This window comes from Dipodomys ordii, unplaced genomic scaffold (genome assembly GCF_000151885.1).
Source record: "Dipodomys ordii isolate 6190 unplaced genomic scaffold, Dord_2.0 Scaffold40, whole genome shotgun sequence".
Taxonomy (NCBI): domain Eukaryota; kingdom Metazoa; phylum Chordata; class Mammalia; order Rodentia; family Heteromyidae; genus Dipodomys; species Dipodomys ordii.
In genome coordinates this window covers 2,629,175-2,648,761 of record NW_012267256.1, presented here as the reverse complement: position 1 = coordinate 2,648,761, position 19,587 = coordinate 2,629,175, and the positions used below count along the sequence as shown (strand labels likewise).

General features: G+C 43.8%; 1 protein-coding gene across 1 annotated transcript in view; it reads left to right on the top strand.

Annotated features, from left to right (window-relative positions):
* The window catches only part of Tle4 (transducin-like enhancer of split 4), a 155,074-nt gene that overhangs the window by 124,985 nt on the left and 10,502 nt on the right, over positions 1 to 19,587 (top strand). The window contains exons 8-13 of the mRNA XM_013018387.1: positions 6,655 to 6,774; positions 7,983 to 8,036; positions 8,725 to 8,877; positions 10,038 to 10,170; positions 11,400 to 11,593; positions 12,038 to 12,114. Coding sequence (XP_012873841.1) covers positions 6,655 to 6,774; positions 7,983 to 8,036; positions 8,725 to 8,877; positions 10,038 to 10,170; positions 11,400 to 11,593; positions 12,038 to 12,114 — 731 coding nt within the window. The remainder of the gene's footprint in view (positions 1 to 6,654; positions 6,775 to 7,982; positions 8,037 to 8,724; positions 8,878 to 10,037; positions 10,171 to 11,399; positions 11,594 to 12,037; positions 12,115 to 19,587) is intronic.

Here is a 19,587-nt window from a genome sequence, read left to right as displayed (position 1 = left end):
GGACACTTTTCAGCCCCTGTCCACTTTTGTTCAGATCTTACCATATTTACCAGTTAGACTAGTAGTATTTATTATTTTATAGGTGCAAAACTAAAAAAAATATATATCCAGAAGAAGGTGGCCAGTATATTTGACTGTAGTTTGTACAGATTTAGCATACAAGATTTTTCAAGTCCTTATTCCTGTGGGGATTCTTTGGGGAGGGCAAACTCATAGGAATGTTGGTTTTCTCAACTCTGAGGAAGGCCATTGGATTGAAGGATAGGAGATCGCTTTGGGCTATCAGATAGAATCAAAGATGCAAGTAGCACAAACCCACGTGTCCTGGCAACTTTTTATTCCAGAATCTGCAAACATGTCAGACTGTACCATAGGTACTTGGGCTTTGGGCTCTCCTCTCCATGAGGAGGAGGAGCACTTGCTCTCTCCTTTCCCCAGATGCTTTCTCATACGGCCCATAGCTTGCAGCGCATGCGGACTGTGACTTTGAAGGGAGGGAAGCTCAGCTGCGCACACAAGCCTCACGCCTGTATCCTCGGCAGAAAGTGTCACGTTCCATCAGCTGAGTTTGCAGATAAAGTAACTGTGTTCAATGAAATTTCTGGGGTGGAGCCAACAGCCTTATTCCAGGAAGAGGACATAACAGTCAAGAATCCCCAAGAGGACATTAAGATAATGTTGTAATTTAAAATCAATTGTATTGATACCTTATAAATTATTAGGGCATTTCGTCCTGACCAAGTCATACATAATGCTGAGACCATGAGAACAAAGGCATGAACGGTTGAAGATCTTCTAGTTTCTAGTACGTGAAGGAAAAAAAACACAATAAGCCTTTTACATTGTGTGCGGCTTGACTCCTGTTGGAGGAGAAGGTGTATATTTATTTCACTTGGCTATGTGTGCCTGTGTTCAGTAAACACTGTTGAAGGAGCCCATTTGTGGAGCAGGATTATACAGTGGTGTCCACACCTGTCAAGGAGAAAAAGCTCTTCATGCCAGCCACTGTGCTTTAGGATAGGACTTCTCAATCCTTACCTTTGTTCCTACTCACTGAGAACTGGAACCTGGAGAGAGGTCCAGTAACTTGTCTAAATTCCTGTTGCAAGCGGCATGGCCTAGTCTTGCAGCTAGCCCTAACTGACAAGAATTGTGAACACCACCCCAGTCATTCCTCTGACTGCCAGTTCCTCTGGTTTGATACTATTTTGAATTTATCTTGACCCAAATTTCTTCCACCAGAGAGACACAAAGACAACTTAAGTGTCGGTTCTAGAGTTTGAACTCAGGTCCTGGATACTGATCCCAAACTTTTTTTTGCTCAAAACCAGCACACTACAACTTGAGCCACAGCTCCACTTCCAGTTTTTTGGTAATTAATTGCATATCAGGGTCTCTAGTTTCCTGCCTCGGCTGGCTTTGAACTTTGGTTCTCAGATCTCAGCCTCCTGAGTAGCTAGGATTACTGACGCCCGTCTGATAATAGAACATTTTTAAAGAGCATGAAATGCTATAGGGGTAGAACTTTTATTGCCAACAGACTATACATTATAAATAGATTATATTAAATCTTCTTTTAACAAGAGCAGGTCACCAGAAAGTCCTAGTCATTTTTGAAGGTGAGTTTTGATTTATGTTAATTTTTTAAAGGCAAGTTCTGTGACGGTTATATACAGATTGTGCTTTTAATGACATCCTTAATCAGGAAGGTTATAAAAAAAACTCTTGACTGTAATGAGCAGTAAACTGACACCAGTGACTTGACTTAGCGCCTTGCCATGTGCACTTTTTCAACAGCAGCATACTATAAATTTTATACTAATTTACATACATTTGCATGTGTTACGAGTTAATATGTAATACTTTTGCATTTGGGCCAAATAATTTTCTTTTTAAAGTCTTCATGCTTTTCACAACTGAGGATTATTTCCCCTATCAACTCTGTTCTTTCAGATAATGTATTAAAATGTTCTTATCAGTTCTAGTTTTGTGAACGAGACTATATACGTAACGTATGATATTAATACTATAAAAAAACTCAATGAAAGGTACTACTGTGATGAGGTCTTATGTTAAAGCTATTACATTTATTTTAACCTTGAAAGTATTTCTAAACTATGGACTGTTTTGAGGGCTCCGAACGGTTCATAATTGTAGGCCCCTTTCCTCCTGCAAGTTCGTTCTGTTAAATGGAAGGAGCATTTTGCATCTCTGTGCATCTGTGACAATGCCTCAGCCTTTTTGAATTCAGTAAAGCCAGTAGAATTGATTTCTGGCCTGTGTATTGGCCTCTGGCTTTTCTGAGAGGTTGTAGAGGAATTATAATTGAGGACTTAGCTTTTGGCCTCAAGAAGTGGTCTATAGGGATACCCCTCTCTGTCCTGCCCAGCATACAAACTAACCCTAACTTGTCCTGACCCCGGTTCACAATTGAGAATGCCTGAATGAATTACAGCTAGAGAAACAATGTAATTTATAGTCTCAAAACCTAGGCTGTTCTTGTGAATAAAGGAAAGCCTGGACAACAAAGAACAATCCAGGAGTTAAACATTCTCAGGATGCCCTCTGCCTCTGTGTTGCTCTCTCTATCTGTTTCAGTCCTTTGGTGCCATGTAGATCATCACTAATGGGCAAGCCGTAGCCAGTGCGTTCCAGGGTGCCTGATCTTCATTATCCACTCAGCCTTTCACTTTTTTTTCTATTTGTGGTCTTCTAAGTAGGCAGGGATGTCTGAGCTTTGTGCCTATACAAGTGGCAAGCTTGGGGTACATTTGAATTCAAATGAGAAAGTGTCTCGTGGAGACGGTATGGAATATTCCTTACAACTGCCTTGAACAGATCCACGATCGCTCATCATCCCAGTCTACAATCTAGCCAGGCGGACTGCACTGTTTCCCCTTTTTCCTCAGCTCAACACATCTACCTTACTCTTTAAATTACCCTGGTAAAAGTGTACCCTCTAACAGGTACACTCAAGGTTATTTTGCCTCTTGTGGTTTGGACCTTGCTCCTTCCTGTGACTTTGCATTCATAACCTATCTGCTGATAAGTGTGATCAAAATATAGTGAGAAGATTGTCTTTAATATCCCTAACTGTATAGATTCACACATTGTCATGATGCAGCTCCAGTCAGTTTCTGAGGTAATAAGCTATAGAAATAGCTAACCTAGCTGACCTTTTAAAATCATAATAGAAATTAAAACAGGCCTCACTGCCTTTATCAGTATTTATTTGATTCTCCTTTATTCACATGCCCAGCCTATATCGAAGGGGCAGAGTAGTGATTTCTAAGATTTATGATGTGAATCTCAGCCAAATCCAATTGGATTCCAGAGCAATTATGTTATTAGAACATTGCTTATTGCCCTCCTGCCCACTGCAGAGATTAACCTTTAAATGCTAGAGATAATTAGCTACCTTATCATTTCACTAGCAAACTCCAGCGTGTAACTCTGTCCCGCAGTACAAATTCAAGAGTAAATGCTGCCCACATGACCAGAAACGGCCACCTCGAGAAAGCCAGAGCCAGTGAGTGAGCGTTAAGGTCTAAGTAGACATTCCTGTTTAGCATCAGATCTTAAGAGGGTAGTTCATCATTGTCTAGAAGCCATTTTTCCCTTTTGAAAAATAACTTGCAGTAGTGGAGACAACTTGGTGTGTAGTGTGTTAGCATCAACAGGCTGAACATTTCTTCTTTTTGTAAAATGTCAAATGAGGAGGAGAAGGCGCCTCGAGGTGGACAGGAGTGAGGAGAAGCAGAGCTGTGTTCTGCCAACTCCAGGGAGTGGTCGGAATTGGCAAATCAGTACTCTAACTGATAAAAATTAGTGCTCTCATGTCTGCGGTTTCACCCATATATCCTGTGCGTTTTGAATCTAGACTGAAGCAGGAGGCCTGCAGGAGCATGGTGACCCATTTGCGTTTAGAAACATTTCTGCTGGTTCCCAGCTGCTGGTGGAGCTGGGCACCTCCAACCCGGGGGCACCACGGCCTCGGCGGGAGGTGGATCTGTGTACAAACCGAGGTACCTTCGTTGCACATGCTCCAATCATCAAGTGAACAAATGTTTTAAGGGAACAGGACGAGTGAGTCATTCCGCTTGACAGCACCCGAAGCAGCTCTGGAAAGGGACATTCGAACTGGTTCTTAGGGTTGAGGAGGCTGCTCACAGAGAGATAACTGAGTCAAAGAGCCCTTCTGTAAGCCAGGGGAAATACACAGCCCTCCGGGAACACAAGCTGGACATGTTAATGTTGGAGACATAGCCAGGACTGTGGAGTGGGTAAGGAAAAGAGGACTTTGGAAGCAGCTACACTCAAGAGTTCAAAATTATTTCCTGTGAATGGAAGGAAAAAAAGTCCGTGTGTGTGTGTGTGTGTGTGTGTGTGTGTGTGTGTGTGTTTTAAGGCAGAGTAAAGACAAGTGGGTCAAAAAAAATCTGTCTTTGAAGAGTAAGGAATTCCACAAATGAGGAGAAAATGGATGAGATTCTGGTCTGAAATATGGGGGTGAGCCTGGGCTCATGGGTTCAGTGGTCATAAAAACCAGATTGCATTAAATTGTGATGTGAAAGTGAAGAGGGAACATTGAATGAAGGCTGGAGCTCAGTGGAGATACAGATAACAGAGTCTGTACTCTGCTTTTACAATTCCTTAAAGGGGCTGCGGATGTAGCTTCATGGTAGAATGCGTGCCTAGCATGTACAAGATCCAGGCTTGGCAAAGGGCTGGGCCCCACAAAGACAGAGTTAGAGCTATCCAGCCCTCATGCTGGCACCCATTCATTCATGGCTGCCATCTCTGTCTTCCACTAACCACTACCCTCCAATAATATGTTTTAGAACTGCCACAAAAGAGGATGTGGAAGTAAAATGGAACCTAGAGCCTCAAAGTTCTGGATGTGACACTGCTTCCTGTAATTTAAAGGCCCTGGTAAAGCTTGTCTACCTTCACAAATGTTCATTATTACCAACAGACTCAAAAAAAGTTCAAGTGAACTACATATGAAATACAGAAGATAAGTTATAAACCAGGAGAGCTTTACTGACAAGTTCGATGAATGGATTGTTGACATGCCTAGCAAAGATGTCACTGTAGAGATTGATACTCTTGTCTCTGTAGGACTTTCTTCTCTATCTCCAGATGTTCTTCTTACTGCCTTCCAAGACTATCCTGTTCTTTCCAGGCTGCGTTAGTTTTGCCCTTGGCAGTCCCATCCTGTGTGCCTCTCTGTGGAATTTGCTAGTTCCTCCTTAGCAGCGGCCCAGGGCAGGCCGCCCCCCTCCCGCGCCTCTCTCCCTCGCATCCTCTCTTGGGGCAGTGATGATCACTGGCCAGTTCCTCAGGACACAGCGGCTCCGATTCCACTTCTTCATCCGTAGGTCTGGACTCCACACCACCCAAAGGTGCCCAGTCGCCACCTGCTCCTGCTGCAGAGAGAGGCCCGTTCCGTTCTGCCTCGAGCTCTCATTAGAGCCGCGGGCGGTGTGGGCTTCCCTCAGTCAGCTTGTTCAGAGCAGAGGTGGGAATTCACTGCCTGAGCCCGAAGCTGGCTGCAAGCAGTGCGAGCAGGGTCTCTGGAGATGTGAACCTGGTTTGGTTTTTTGGTTTTTGGTTTTTAGCTCCACTCAGCTTCTTGAGATTCCAGAAGCAAAATTATAGCAGACTTACGAAACTTTAAGAGTCAAAAAGAAAGGAATTTCCTGGCTGCAGGTGTTTTCCTGTTATACTTCATCTTTTGGGGGAAAAACAAAATATTTTTCTCTTTAACTTTCTCTTCTCTTCCTTCTACTTCACACTTCTCTGCTCCTCCCCTTTTCCCCTCCTCTCCTCTTCCCTTCCCTGACTTTCTCTGCCTCTCTGTCTTTCCCTCCTTCTTTCCTTCCTTTCCATCCTTCCTGGGTGTACTAGGCTTTGAACTCAGCGTGATCTACCACTTGAGCCACGCCCCCAATCCTCTGCGCTTTTGTTTGATTTTATTTGAGTTCTCATGCTTTTGCCTAGATTGGCCCTGGGCGACAGTGCTCCTACCACTGAATTCTGAGTAGCTGCTTTATGGTGTGTGTCACCATTCCAGCTTGTTTATTTTGCCTTGGCTGGCCTTGAACCACAATCTCCTATCTCTGCTTTCTGAGTAGCTAATATAGGCATGTGCATCACATCTAGCCCTCTTTTTTTGAAATTGAAAAATGGCTAGGTATTGCTTAAATTCAATTCTGTATTAGGACCTCCAAATAATGGCTTCTCATTAATCAGCACCCTTAAAAGAATTATCTTTTCTTCCTTTCCCAAGCTTGTAGAAATGTTTTAACAGTATGATATGAACGTGTACTTGAGAGCAAACCCATTCTGAGCCGTTTATGCTCTGCCTTATTGTCCTTTCTTATTCCTCTCCTCCCTGACCATCTGTTTCCTGTTCCTTGTTCTTTTCCTTTTTCCTTACCCTTTTCCTTTTCCACCTTGTCTTACTCTCCTCCTTCCCCTTTTCCTCTCTATTTTCTTCTTTTCAACTTCTCCCCTCTCTCCTGTGTCCTCTTAGCTGCTTTCCAAGTGTATACTGCAGAACAAAAACGTAAAAAAGGTCTCAAGTGATTTAAAAATACAACTGCTAAATGAGTGGTATTTCTCAGCTGTGCTTTTGCTTTCTAATTCTAGAGCTCTTCGGTATCCCCATCGGCCAGCTTCCGAGGTGCTGAGAAGCACAGGAACTCCTCCGACTACTCCTCAGAGAGCAAGAAGCAGAAAACTGAGGAGAAGGAAATTGCAGCACGTTACGTAAGTTCATTCCTCTGTGCTTTTCGGAAGGCTAGTTAGCTTTGCTGTTTATCGCCATCAAAGCCTACAACACAAGACAACATTCTTTAGGAGAAAAAAATATGTTACCTTTCTCCTTGATAGTTCTGAGTTGCTGACGTCCTGTGTGTGTGCAGCAGATGCATGTCTTTTTGTATGTGAGAAGCTAGACTCTTTATCCAGCAGCTAATAACAGATTTGGGGATTCTGTGGTATAATTTCAGAGAGCTGTTTGCTCCCTGCTACGTATTTCAGGGTGCAGGCATTTTCTGTGACTTAAAGGAAAAGGTAACATCATAGAAAATTTGTTAGACTTGTGTGTTGAGGAATCCCTTAGTAAGTTATGTGGACAGACAGGTAACATGTCCCTGGCATGGTGGAAGCTCACTTTCTACGGAGGCCTGGAGGTCCCACAGCAGAACGAGCTGCAGGTGGGTGGGAACTGTGTTGCAGCAGGTGGCTGCAGCTCGGTTTCCCTCCTGAGAACTGCAGACCTCACAGGAAGCCAGAAACCCGGGGGTTTGCCTCTCACTCCAACACTGTGGCAGCTAAGTTCCAAACGCGGCCCACCCCTGCAGAGCTGCAGTTTGCAGCTCTGTCTACAGTCATAAGCCATTCCCCTCCATTTTCTTATATTTGCCTTTTTTTATTATGAGCTTACATTAGTGGGAGGGGGATTTCATCATTATATTTCCACATGGGTTTTCAGTGTATTCCAGTTAATCAGACACCCCCCATGACTCTCGACCCCCTTCTAGTTTATTATTAATAGTTGCTTACGTGTTTGTAAAAAGGAACTCGTTTTTATGTATTCTCTAAATGCTGTATTTTTACATACTGTAAGTACAGTATCTAAAAGTGTCTCTCCATTCACTTAAGTTTTTGTTGTTCTGTATTTTTTTTTAATGAATTCAGATGCTGAAACGGAAGCCCTTTGCACACTTACTTAACAAATTTTCTTTAAAAGGCAAATCTCCCATTTTCTAAACTGGAAAATGGAATCACTGCCCACCTTACCTACTCTTCATGAAGATTAAAGTTAAGCAGATAGTCAGGAGTTGAATACTTTTTTGACATTTGTTTTTTTCATATATGGAGAGTTTAGGCGGGATTCATGTTATGTACATCTAGCTAACTCTGTGAATGCTTTCGTCTGGGCTGGAGATAACATTTCCTCTTTATGTATCCAGGACAGTGACGGCGAGAAGAGTGATGACAACTTGGTGGTGGACGTCTCCAACGAGGTATGTTCTAGAGTAACTTGACTCCCCACTCCTACCCAGCTGTAACGAAGGCTAGTGGACACACCAGTAGTAGCTAAAACAGTGTTGCCAGTGTCCTTATGAAGCCATGTGCTGTTTAGGTGAGAAATTATTTATTGCTGATTTGATGTGTTCCTTGATGCTTTTCTGGGATGAGCAAGTACAGTTCTCTGCCAGTTCTAGTCAGCGTCAGAAGTCAGTGGTCAGATCTTACTGCCAAGCAGATTGCAAATGGGTGGGGTTTTATTATTTGTTTTATATCAATAGTCTAAATTCATATATATATATATATATATATACACACACCAAATACATATATATATATATATGTATTAAAACCAAATACATATATATATATACACACACACACACATATATACACATACATATAGATACACTTATTATAATTGATATTATAGTTAATACATAATAGTTGTATAATATACAATATATAATTATATAAATAACTTAGTTTATATAATAAGTAATAGACAATGAATGTACAGTAATTACTAATGTGTATAATTTGAGGGATTGTTGTTATCTATTCCAGAACATAGTGCATTTTAAGGTAAACTTCTAGCTAACATCTCAGCTAAAAATGTCCCCGCCTGAGACCCCTGTGCTGTGCATGAGCGTAAGTGTTGCTGCCCCTGGTATTCCTTTGCAGGACCCCTCCTCCCCGCGCGGGAGCCCAGCGCACTCCCCACGAGAGAATGGCCTGGACAAGACCCGCTTGCTCAAGAAGGACGCCCCCATCAGCCCCGCCTCCATCGCCTCTTCCAGCAGTACTCCTTCCTCCAAATCCAAAGAACTTAGCCTTGTGAGCAGCTTTTCTTCATCTTCTTTGTTACCGCCAGTTTAAAGACAGATTTAAGATTAAATTTGATTTTAAACGTTATTTACCTTTTTACAGGGCGTTGATTTCCAAATGATGTATATGTCTAGTGTTTTATGTTTAGTTTAGCCAACGTGTTTTTAGGGTAGAAAGATCTACTAACTTGTCAGTAAAGAGTGTTTCTTTTGGAGTCTTTTTGTAAGATTAGGAGAGGGATATGGATAAATGGAGATACATCTCCACACTGGGGTATGAAGACAGGTTGTAGTTCAGCATGAACTTGGGAAATTCAGTGTCATTTTCTTACTAGGTTTGCTTGAATTACCCAGCTATATTTGACTGCAATAATGTTCCCTTCCTACCTAAAGAATAATCTGGCACTTACAAAAGTCTATCTTGACTCACCACAGATCACAAATGCAAAAAGGAACTGCTTACAAGCCAGGATAATCTCCCTGCATGCCTCTTTCTGTGGCTGTGCCATTAATGGGATTTTTGTGTGGTCCATTTTTTTGCTTCACTAATTATGTCACTCTTTATTTCCTTCACTTAAAAAAAAAAGCTGAATTCAGTTTTCAAATACCTTTGAGTTCACAGCCAAAGGAAAGAAAATTCTACAGTTTGTGTGCAAATTAAAAAGATGTGTCTAGCAGAAAGACTGTGCTAGGTTTTGTTATCTCGCTTTTGATTTTTCCTGCTCTCTGCTGCCCTTCTGGCCTTTCTGTGGCAGCTCCCTGCTCCGAGTCTCTGTGGAAGTTCAGGTTTGGGTCTTTCTGATGGCACCTGTTACCCGGGCAAAGCCAGTTCCAACGTAACAGTTCCCTGGGTACCACTTAAACCAGTCGTTCTGAGTCCAGAGCCACCAACAAGTAGCCCACTACCCATAGAACACCCTGACTTGCCAACACTTTTTTGCCTTCCAGCTCAGACTTGTTTTCTAGAAATGGTCAGCTCCATAAAGTCAGCTTTAGTGCATGGCCTCTGGATCCAACCTCCTTTGCTTTTCCTAGGTCATTATTAATGTAAAAAACCAAGCTGAAGAAACCCTTGCTGTTCTCTTCTTCCGTTTCCTTTGTGTTTTGTTCACCTTAATATTAACACTTTTGTTAAATCTGTGTTCTCATGGCTGGTACATCTCTTGTCAGAATGAAAAATCTACTACTCCTGTTTCAAAGTCCAGTACCCCTACTCCACGCACAGATGCGCCTACCCCAGGCAGTAACTCCACCCCAGGATTGAGGCCTGGACCAGGAAAACCACCAGGAGTGGATCCCTTGGGTTAGTGAGACACGTGTTTTTCTATATTTATATTTCTGTTTTATAAAGAAGTTAAAGTGATTAAGAAGTACATTAAGCTAGGTGCCAGTGGATCACATCTGCAATCCTAGCTACTCAGGAAGCTGAGATCCAAGGATCACGTTTTAAAGCCAGCCCAGGGAGCAAAGTCCCTGTGAGACCTGTATCTCTAATTAGAACCACTCAAAAACCAGAAGTGGTGCTTTGCTAGTTCTAGCCTTGAGCACACAGAGGCCCAGGGACTGTAGCCAAACCCAATACAAGCCCAACAACAACCAGCCAACCAAAAACAAAAACATTAACATGATGACCCAGGGTTGGGCTACTAACCAAAAGCTGTTTATCCTCAACTAGCCATGTTTAGCACATAGAAGGTAATCAGTAAAACATGAATGCCACCTGGTACTGGGAGGCAGCTCCTTATAATCCCCAAGGGATTGGGGTCTGGAGGATTAAAACTCAGAGCCAGGCCAGGTAGAAAAATATGCTGGACTCCAATTCAAAAATAATTAGCAAAAAAAGTTGGGCTAGGGACATGACTCAAGTGGCAGAATCCATCCATAAGCATAACACCCAAGTAAACCCAAGCCCCTAAGTTTAAGTCCTGGTACCAGCAAGAAAGAAATATATATATATGAGCCAGACACCAGTGGCTCATGCCTATAATGCTAATACTCCCGAGGCTGAGATCTGAGGATTGCAGTTCAAACCAGCCCAGGCAGGAAAGGCCATGAGATGTATCTCCAATTAACCACCAAAAAGAAGAGAGTGGGGCTGTGGCTCAAGTGTTAGAGTGTTAGCCTTGATCAAAAAGCTCCAGAACCAGTGCCCTGGCCATAAATTCAAACCCTAAGGCTGACACAAAAAAAGAAGAGGAATGAATGAATCCTCTGAAGACTTGAATGACTGTTGAGGTTAAAATTCATTCAGTTGTTCTATAGGTTGGTTTGGGGGTGGGGTCCCCTACCAGTTCTGTGGCTTGAACTCAGAGCTTGGGCACTGTCTCTGAGCCTCTTTGTGCTCAAGGCTCTCCCACTTTTTTTGCCTGGGTTGGCTTTGAACTGTGATCCATCCATCTCCGCCTCCTGAGGTTACAGGCATGACCCACCAGCACCAGGCAGGCTGCCATTTTTTTAAACATATTAAAAGGCGTCTTCAGGACTACTTCATGTACTCTTGGTTTTTCCTCCCCCTTCCACTGTGTCCTGCAGCGTCCAGCTTAAGGACTCCAATGGCCGTACCCTGTCCATACCCCACCCCGTTTGGGATTGTTCCTCATGCTGGCATGAATGGGGAGCTGACCAGCCCAGGAGCTGCCTACGCAGGGCTGCACAACATCTCCCCGCAGATGAGCGCGGCCGCCGCCGCTGCCGCCGCCGCCGCCGCCTACGGACGCTCCCCCGTGGTACGCTCAGCGGCTCTGAATGCACTTTGCACTGGAGGAGGTTTTCATAGACGTAGGAGAGTGTATTTGTAAATTACGCTGCCTATGATTATGTCTAGGGGTTTTTGTTGTTTGGAAGGTAGAAAGTTTCTTTGGCTTTGTATCTTTTAAAATTAATATTGTTTTTGACATTTTAAACCTACAGAACTAGATTGCCTAGAATAATGAATATAATTAGTTCTGTGCTTCTGTTAAGTGCTTCACTTAGTATGTTTGTTTGATCTGAGTTCCATCCCTGCATATGGAAGTCTTAGATCCCTGTTGCTTTATCAATAAATGCATCTGCTCATATCTTTAAACATGTAATTTCAAAAAATTGCCCCGGGTTTTAGAAAAGAAACTAAGATAAAAACAAGTGGATATAATTGTGCTTGTGTATGTTGTCTTGTTTGGGAAACATTCTAGGTGGGATTTGATCCACACCACCATATGCGTGTGCCAGCGATACCGCCAAACCTGACCGGCATTCCTGGAGGAAAACCGTGAGTACCTTGTGACTGCCACGCCCTGCTCACTCCCTGCTCGCCTTTTAGAATGTGAGCACAGTTAGCCTCGGGTTACTAGTTTACTTTCTTACTTGCAATTTTAATTTCTCTAGCAGGAGAAAAGAGGCAATAGGTTGGGTTTTGCGTGTTCAGTTTAAAACCTTCATATTGAGGGCTGGGAAGGTGGCTCAGGGGTAGAGCGCTTGGCCTTGCATGCCTGAGGCCCTGGGTTCGATTCCTCAGCACCACATAAGCAGGAAAAAAAAAGCCAGAAGTGGCGCTGTGGCTCAAGTGGTAGAGCGCCAGCCTTGAGCTGAAGAGCTGAGGGACAGCGCCCAGGCCCAGAGTTCAGGCCCCATGACCGGACCAAAAAAAACAAAAACAAAAACCCTTCATATTGAAAGGCACAAGATTGATATGATACGAAGAGAACAGTGGGACCGAGGGATGAGCTAACTCAGCAGTGGTACTCACTAGACACTAGGCTGGAAATGAACTATACGATTTGGGGGAGAGGAATTGGGAGGAAATGAGGGAGGGGATGACACTGTTCAAAAAGAAATGCACTCACCTGACTTACCAGACTGTAACCCCTCTGAACATCACCTTTACAGTAAAAATAACTAATCCTTCGGGTTGAAGAAGGAAATGAAAGCAGCCAAGCAGCTCCAGCAGGGAGGCTTTCCCACGACGTGACTAGTGCCCATTTTAAGGCGATTTGTTATTCTAAAAGTAGGATTAAGCCTGCTCCTGTAATCCTACCTACTGAGGATGCTGGGTTCTAAGGATAGCAGTTCAAAGCCAGCCAGAGTAGGAAAGTCCCTGAGACTCCTACCTCCAATTAATCACAGTAAAAACTGGAAGTGGCACTGTGGCTCAAGTAGTAGAGCGCTAGCCTTGACCAAAAAGGACCTCAGCACCTAGGACCAGGAAAAATAAAATGTCTGGTTATTATATGCAAACCTGGATGTGCAAGCCAAGCCTCAAAACTACCAAAAAAAAATTCAATCTGGATTTTTATTTCAGTTTATTTCTAGAATTTCTCGTTCTTGTACTGGGACTGGACACTTAGAAGTTAATGCGTAGCCCACTTGAGTTGTAGGAGACCAAACAAACACAGCACACTTGCCTTGCAGCCTTCTCTAGTGTATTCTAATCTCCCAGCACCTCTCTTCATTTCCGTGTAAATACACCTTTGTATCGCTCCTCAAGCTCAGATCTTTCTAAGTTGGCTCCATCTTCCCAGATAGGAGGAGTGTCCTCTACAGTTCTACCAGTTCTTCCTTGCTGGTTTTCCCTCTGCTCTGGGAAACATGCCGTGTAGGCTGTCCTCGCCCCTCCGCCCGCTGCCTCTCCAGACTCCAGTGCTGTCCAGACTTGAATCTCAGTAGCACCAGACGTCCTCGTCCCCGAAGACTTCCCTAGAGGCTTGCCTAGGAGAGCATTTGCTGTGAATCTTCGTTCTTTCTCCCTCCCAGTCTCTGTGGCTCACTGCCTCACTTCAGGTCTCTAAACTTCCCCACTGCAGCAAACAATGCCAGCTCCATAGACCACTTGCTCAGTAAATATTTGACTGACTAATAAGGGAAACAAGGCAAATTAGACTTTGAGTTCCTTGAGAGTTGAAGGTATAAATATCAATTACCATAAAATGCTGTGTACCTGTGTGTGTTTTGCAAATAGTTGTTGACTGACTGACAAGTTTTGTTGACCAAGAACCCTGATGTATTTGGAGGTGAAGGTTTGATCTATTTCAAACAGTGACTAAGTAACAAGGTCATGGGGCTCATCAAATAACAATTCAAATATCTAAAATCCCGTAGGAGCAGATGGATGAGCTGGGGGAGCCACAGGGGCTTCCCGGAGGGCACGTGCTTGTCTCTGCTGGTCACCGGCAGTGGCACCTGAACTGGAGTGTAGCCATTAGAAGGGGGCTTCTTCTCGGGGTTGCTGTTGCTTTGAGGCAGTAAGGAGGATGCGTGTGTCAGGTAGATCCAAAGCAGAGGCAGTCTCGATTTAGAGGCTGGCCCACTGAACTACCATGAAATCATAGTTGGTCTGACTCGGGCTGCTTCTGACCTTTCAGTCAGGCGTTCCTCCTTTGTAAAGCTCAACTCTTGGCCTATAAAGTTTTAAAGATACATTTGGGAGAGTTGATGGATTGAAAGCTTACTGAGAATATTTGTTCCTAGAAGTGCGAATACCTGATCCTTTGGAACATGACTACACCAGGAAAAGCAACAGGCCTATGATGTGGTTGGCCAGTTGACAGAAAATAGAGTCAGGATTATGGTAGAGTCAGGGTTGCTTTGTGATTTTTGCATGTTGACCACTAAGAATAATGACATCACCCACAGTTTACTGTGTTCACTTTGTGAGTTTTGTTTGGTTCACCTCTATCATATGATACCTTCTGCACAAGGAGGATGGAGGATGAACATCCTTATAATATTGCTGTATTTACTGCCATGTTATTTATGTATATAGTAGTTGTTGAGTTGCTTAGGACATCATTTCCTGGTCAGCTTTGCCCCACGTATTTTTAAGGTGCTTATGTAGTGGAAGGAATGGTTTGTGGCAGGGAGTAGAGTAATGAAGATTGGATTTGGTATTTGTACCTCTTTTCTGTTATCAGTATGTCTTTATGCCACAGCGTCAGCATAACTCAATTCTTATTCTTTTGTGTTATGTGTGTGTATGTGTGTGTGTGCTGGTACTGGGACTTGAATGCAGGGCTTTGAACTCTCACTTGGCTTAAGTTTTGCTCATAGTTGTTGCTCTCGCAGTTGAGCCATACTTTCAGCTCTAACCATTTGGCTGGTTAATCAACAATAAGAGTCTATTTGTATGCCCAAGCTGGCCCCAACCAAGATTCTCCAATCTCAGCCTCCTGAGTAGCTAGGATTATAGACATGGTTCACTAGCACCTGGCAGAGATAACATGTGCACTTACTATAGATTTTCATAGCAAAAATAAATATAATGATTATGTTGGCTCTCCAGATCATAAAACATGGAATTATGTAACTTTGCCTTATGTTTTTTTTTTCTAACAGAAAGCCTTGTAAAGTACTTGTGAGGTTAGAACATTAGATGTACTAAATCACCCCTACTGCACACTCTCCAAGTAACTAACTACCTTTCCTTAGAAAGACATAAAAATTGTATGTCTCTGTTTTAATTATTTTTACAAAATGAATTGCAGGATATTATCAAAGTTATGATTAAATATGTATCCTGCACTCATAAAGTAGCATTTATTTGATCATTTACTTTTGGTCCTCTTGTCTGTTCAGGCGATTGGAATGACTATAATTTAACTTCAGTATATGCCAGAAATGGATTTTTACACTCATCTGCTACTTAAATTTAAGATGAGTGTAAACAGGGCTTAGGATGTATCCATTTGATTAAAGTGATGGGACTAATTGTTTTATGGAATATGACACGCACATGTAGGAAAACAAAAGACCTTGACTTTATGGGTTTCCAGTCGCAGCTTCGGAAATGGTTTGCTTTTATGGAGTAATTCCTTGATAATAAAATCCTGTGCGACTGCTCCGTGGCTCATGTGCTACATAGAGCCCAATTTTCTATTTACTTTATGAATTCAGATCTATAAATGTGAATGTAAGGATTAGTGCTATTTTGTGAGAGATTGAGAACTTGAAGATGTGGCCAGGTCACAAGGGGATGAATACAGCCTAAGGGAATTGCAGCTTTTTAAAGAGGAGACATGAGGCAGAGGTGAGAAGTCCAAAGACTTTTCTTTCAGTATGTTTCCTCGCACGACCCTCCCCCCAAACTAACCACTCGAATGCCCGTTTTTAAAAGTATGAATTATAAATGGCAACTCCTTGGTACAACTACTTAAAGATAATTAAATGTTTAAAGGTGTAAACTGCAGTGCCTAGATACTTGGAAATACAGTTCTATTAGAAAGTCCAAATTCGTATTTTTTCTCAGCTGTCTTGTGTTCTTTTCACTTCTGTCTCCTAGCCGCTGTGTCGTTGTAGCGTCACTTGCTGCATGCCTGTGTGTGCTTGCACACACACACACGGCTGTCTTCTGGGAGAGGAATGTAGATCACTACTTGTTAGTCCTCCTGTTACCCTCTGCTTCTAGCCCAGTTGCTAATTTGGGGTGGCCATGTCCACCAGGCGTCTCTGTATTTTTTATAGTTTATATTCATTATAATCAGCAAATGCTGTCACACACTGGGTCTTAACCAATTTACTCTCCTTTCTTTCTTTTTGGACAAGTCATTTTCACTTCTGATTTCGTGTTGGCTCCCTTCTTGCATCTCTCCAGGCCCACGGAAGTGTCTATCTGTGGCTGCTGCTAGTCAGTCGCCATCACGCTTGCTTATTTCACAGGCTGCTCAGCACTCTGCTCTAGGTAATTAGTCTTATTTGTTTCTCGCCAGCCTTCCATCCCTGTGGCACAAGGCCCGGGATGAGGAACTTACGAGGTGGAAAGGTTTCTTTGGGCTCTCAGGTTCAAACCCTAAAAACCTCCTCTGCTGCTGAGTCAGGGGCAAAGCGGTCGATGGTAACGGGGCTGCACCGGGACCCTGCTCGCTGCCCGCCACGGGAAGACAGTGAGAACCATAGGAAGTGCTCAGGTGTTCTCTTCCACATGACCCCTTCAGCGACCTCATGTTTCTCAGTCCAGCTTCCCACAGATTCTGCCACCTCTAAGTAGCTGCAGAAGATGAATCCCAAGCCTTCAACTCCTGGGCCTTGGGGGCCCATCAAGATCTAACTTGTAGAACTTTCCCTACTCCTTACTACTGAACGTATTTACTTGTTTTTGGAATGGCTTTGCCTCCAGTATTATCACTCCTTCTCTTGCTGCCAAAGCCCTCTCGTGAATCTGCCTGCGCAGTCTCACGCCAGCATTCTGACTGCCCCTTTTATAGCATTATGGTCTAAGCTAATACACCTGCTCCTCTGTTTTGGACTGTGGTTCTGGCCAGCTTCTCCACTTTGTGTTGAACAGATGAATTTCTGAATTAAAACCAATCCAGGAATCTTCCCGATCATTCTATGCCATCCTTATGGAGCCCTTATTCTCTATGAATGTTTTGTCTTTCTCCTGTGTGAAATTCTTTCATTCTTTAAAACCCATCCCTAGTCTCATATATCTCCCAGGAGACAGAAATGTTATCTTTCTTAATAAACCACCTCAGAATTATGCTTCCTATTGGGGCCCATAATCCCAGCTACTTGAAAGGGAGACATCAGGAAGATCATAGTTCAAAGCCAACCAGACAAAATTGAGCGAGACCCTCCCTTTCACAAGAACAGGTCAGGCATTTTGGTGAGTGGCAGGCATCCCAGCTATCTGAGAGGCCCGAGATAGGATCCCAAAGCCAGCCCTGGGCCACTTATCTGAATGTACAGATAAGATGGAGGTATGGAGCTCAAGTGAAGCACTTGACTAGCAAGTGCAAGGCCCCGAGTTCAAACCCCAGTACCACCATGTATTATAGGCCGCAGTTCTACACTTTTCTAATCATCATTCCTAGATTATAAGCCATATGTAGCCAAGTTGTTGTGTTGCCTAATGTTCTACTTAGCATAACATTTATATCACAGTATAGGTTGCACTCAATTGAGCTATGTAGAGAATGGTCTTCAGAGCCTGGCTTCGCTGAATCTTAGAAATACTGGCTTTCTTCTCAGAGTCTGGTTGTATATTAAAGGGTTTATTGAGGTGGCACCTATAGCCCACACCTCTAATTCTTGCTGTCGAGGAGGATGAGATCTGGAAGACTGAATTTCAAGGCCAACCTGGATAGAAAAGTTACCCTAAACTCCATCTCCAAAATAACCAGTCAAAAGCACGGTTAGAAGTATGGCTGAGTAAACACAGGGGGCCATGAGTTCAAAACCTCTCACCCTTCTCCCCGAGAAAGAGCTTGCTGAGACGGGTTAGTATAATACTGCGTGAGCTTTAGTTTCTCCAGCCCTAAATACCGTGTGTACACAGATGGCAGACAAGAGAGCCACGTTACATACGTCCTTCAGGCAATTAATTAGGCTCTTGAGGTTCATTTGAATCCTCTCAGAGGAAGTGCCAGCCATATACTGGGTGCTTACTGAGTGGTTAAGCTGAAAACGACCCCGTGGGTGACCTTGGAAGAAAGTGCATGTCTGGGTTCTCAACTATTTAAATTCTCAAGGCTTTTTAAAACCCAGTTAGTGATTCTACAGGAGAGAAAGCTGTGTCGGCCAAAGGAAAGCACCATTAAGAATGTGTGACACCATCTGAACTTGGAATAACCTTCCTTCCCTTCCTTTAAGATTTAGTCTTCATGACCCTCCTAATTGCTAAATCAATTAGCCTTTTTCTGGGTCATCATTTCTCAGAATCTCAGCCTTGCTTCTCAGACATTATTGCCTTTCCACCTTCTCCCACTTACCTGAGCGGAACCCTGGCTCATTCACCCGCTCCAGGAAGGCGTGTGGTAGGAATGGCTGAAAATACCACACACACACACACACCACCCTTTCACTATTTTATACACACTAACACACATACACACACACCCCTCTTCACCATTTTATACACACACACACACCCCAAAAACGGCTTTTTTGCAAATAGGTGCTGTTTGAATTGGCCCCTTTTCCAGCTTGCTAGGGAGTTGCCCCCTCATTTATTAAGGACTTTCCACAGGCTTAGCTTCTTCCTCTATTTGGAGCCATTGTCAGTCTGGCTGATTGAGGGACCCAGCTGAATCAACCCATGATTTCATCCTGTTTCTTGAACCATCTCATCTCTAGTGAGCGTCTGCCCTACAAGTTACCCGCGCAGCTGGACTCACCAAGGAGACCGGGGCAGCAGCGCTCTGACTGGTCACCCTCCTCGGTGCTCTTCCCACCACCAGAGGTGCTGTGAGCACACCAACGCAGTTCATTTCAGGTGGTTTCCCGTTCCACGGAGATGAATCTTTTCGGTTCATTAGAATCCTCCTATATGTGCCTTTCCCTCTCTCCCGTGCTGTGCCTGGGTGGTCTCTCGCCTGCACTCAGGCCTTCCTGCCCGCCTCTACCGCAAGACCTTTGCATCTGCTGTCTGTCCTGCCTCGCGCACCCCTGCAAGGTCTGCGCCGCTCCCGCCCAGCTCGGTTCACACGCCTCGCTGCCTCCGCAGAGAGCCGATTCTTCCAGCTCCGTGCCCTTACTCTGTGAGCTAAGAGACCAGAAGAGGGGAGCCTGCCTGCTGTTTAAGTTTACTTATCTATCTCCTTTACCTGTTTTCCCTTCTAAGATGTAGCTTCTATGAGAATGAGAGACTGTTGTTCACCGCAGATTCCCCAGACCTACCCAGGAGTACTTGGCCCATACAAGGCCCATAATAAATATTAGCGAAGTACTTAGTGAACATGCCCATTGCCCTGGCCTTCACATGTGCCTTGTTCTCCTCCTCCTCCTCCTCCTCCTCCTCCTCCTCCTCCTCCTC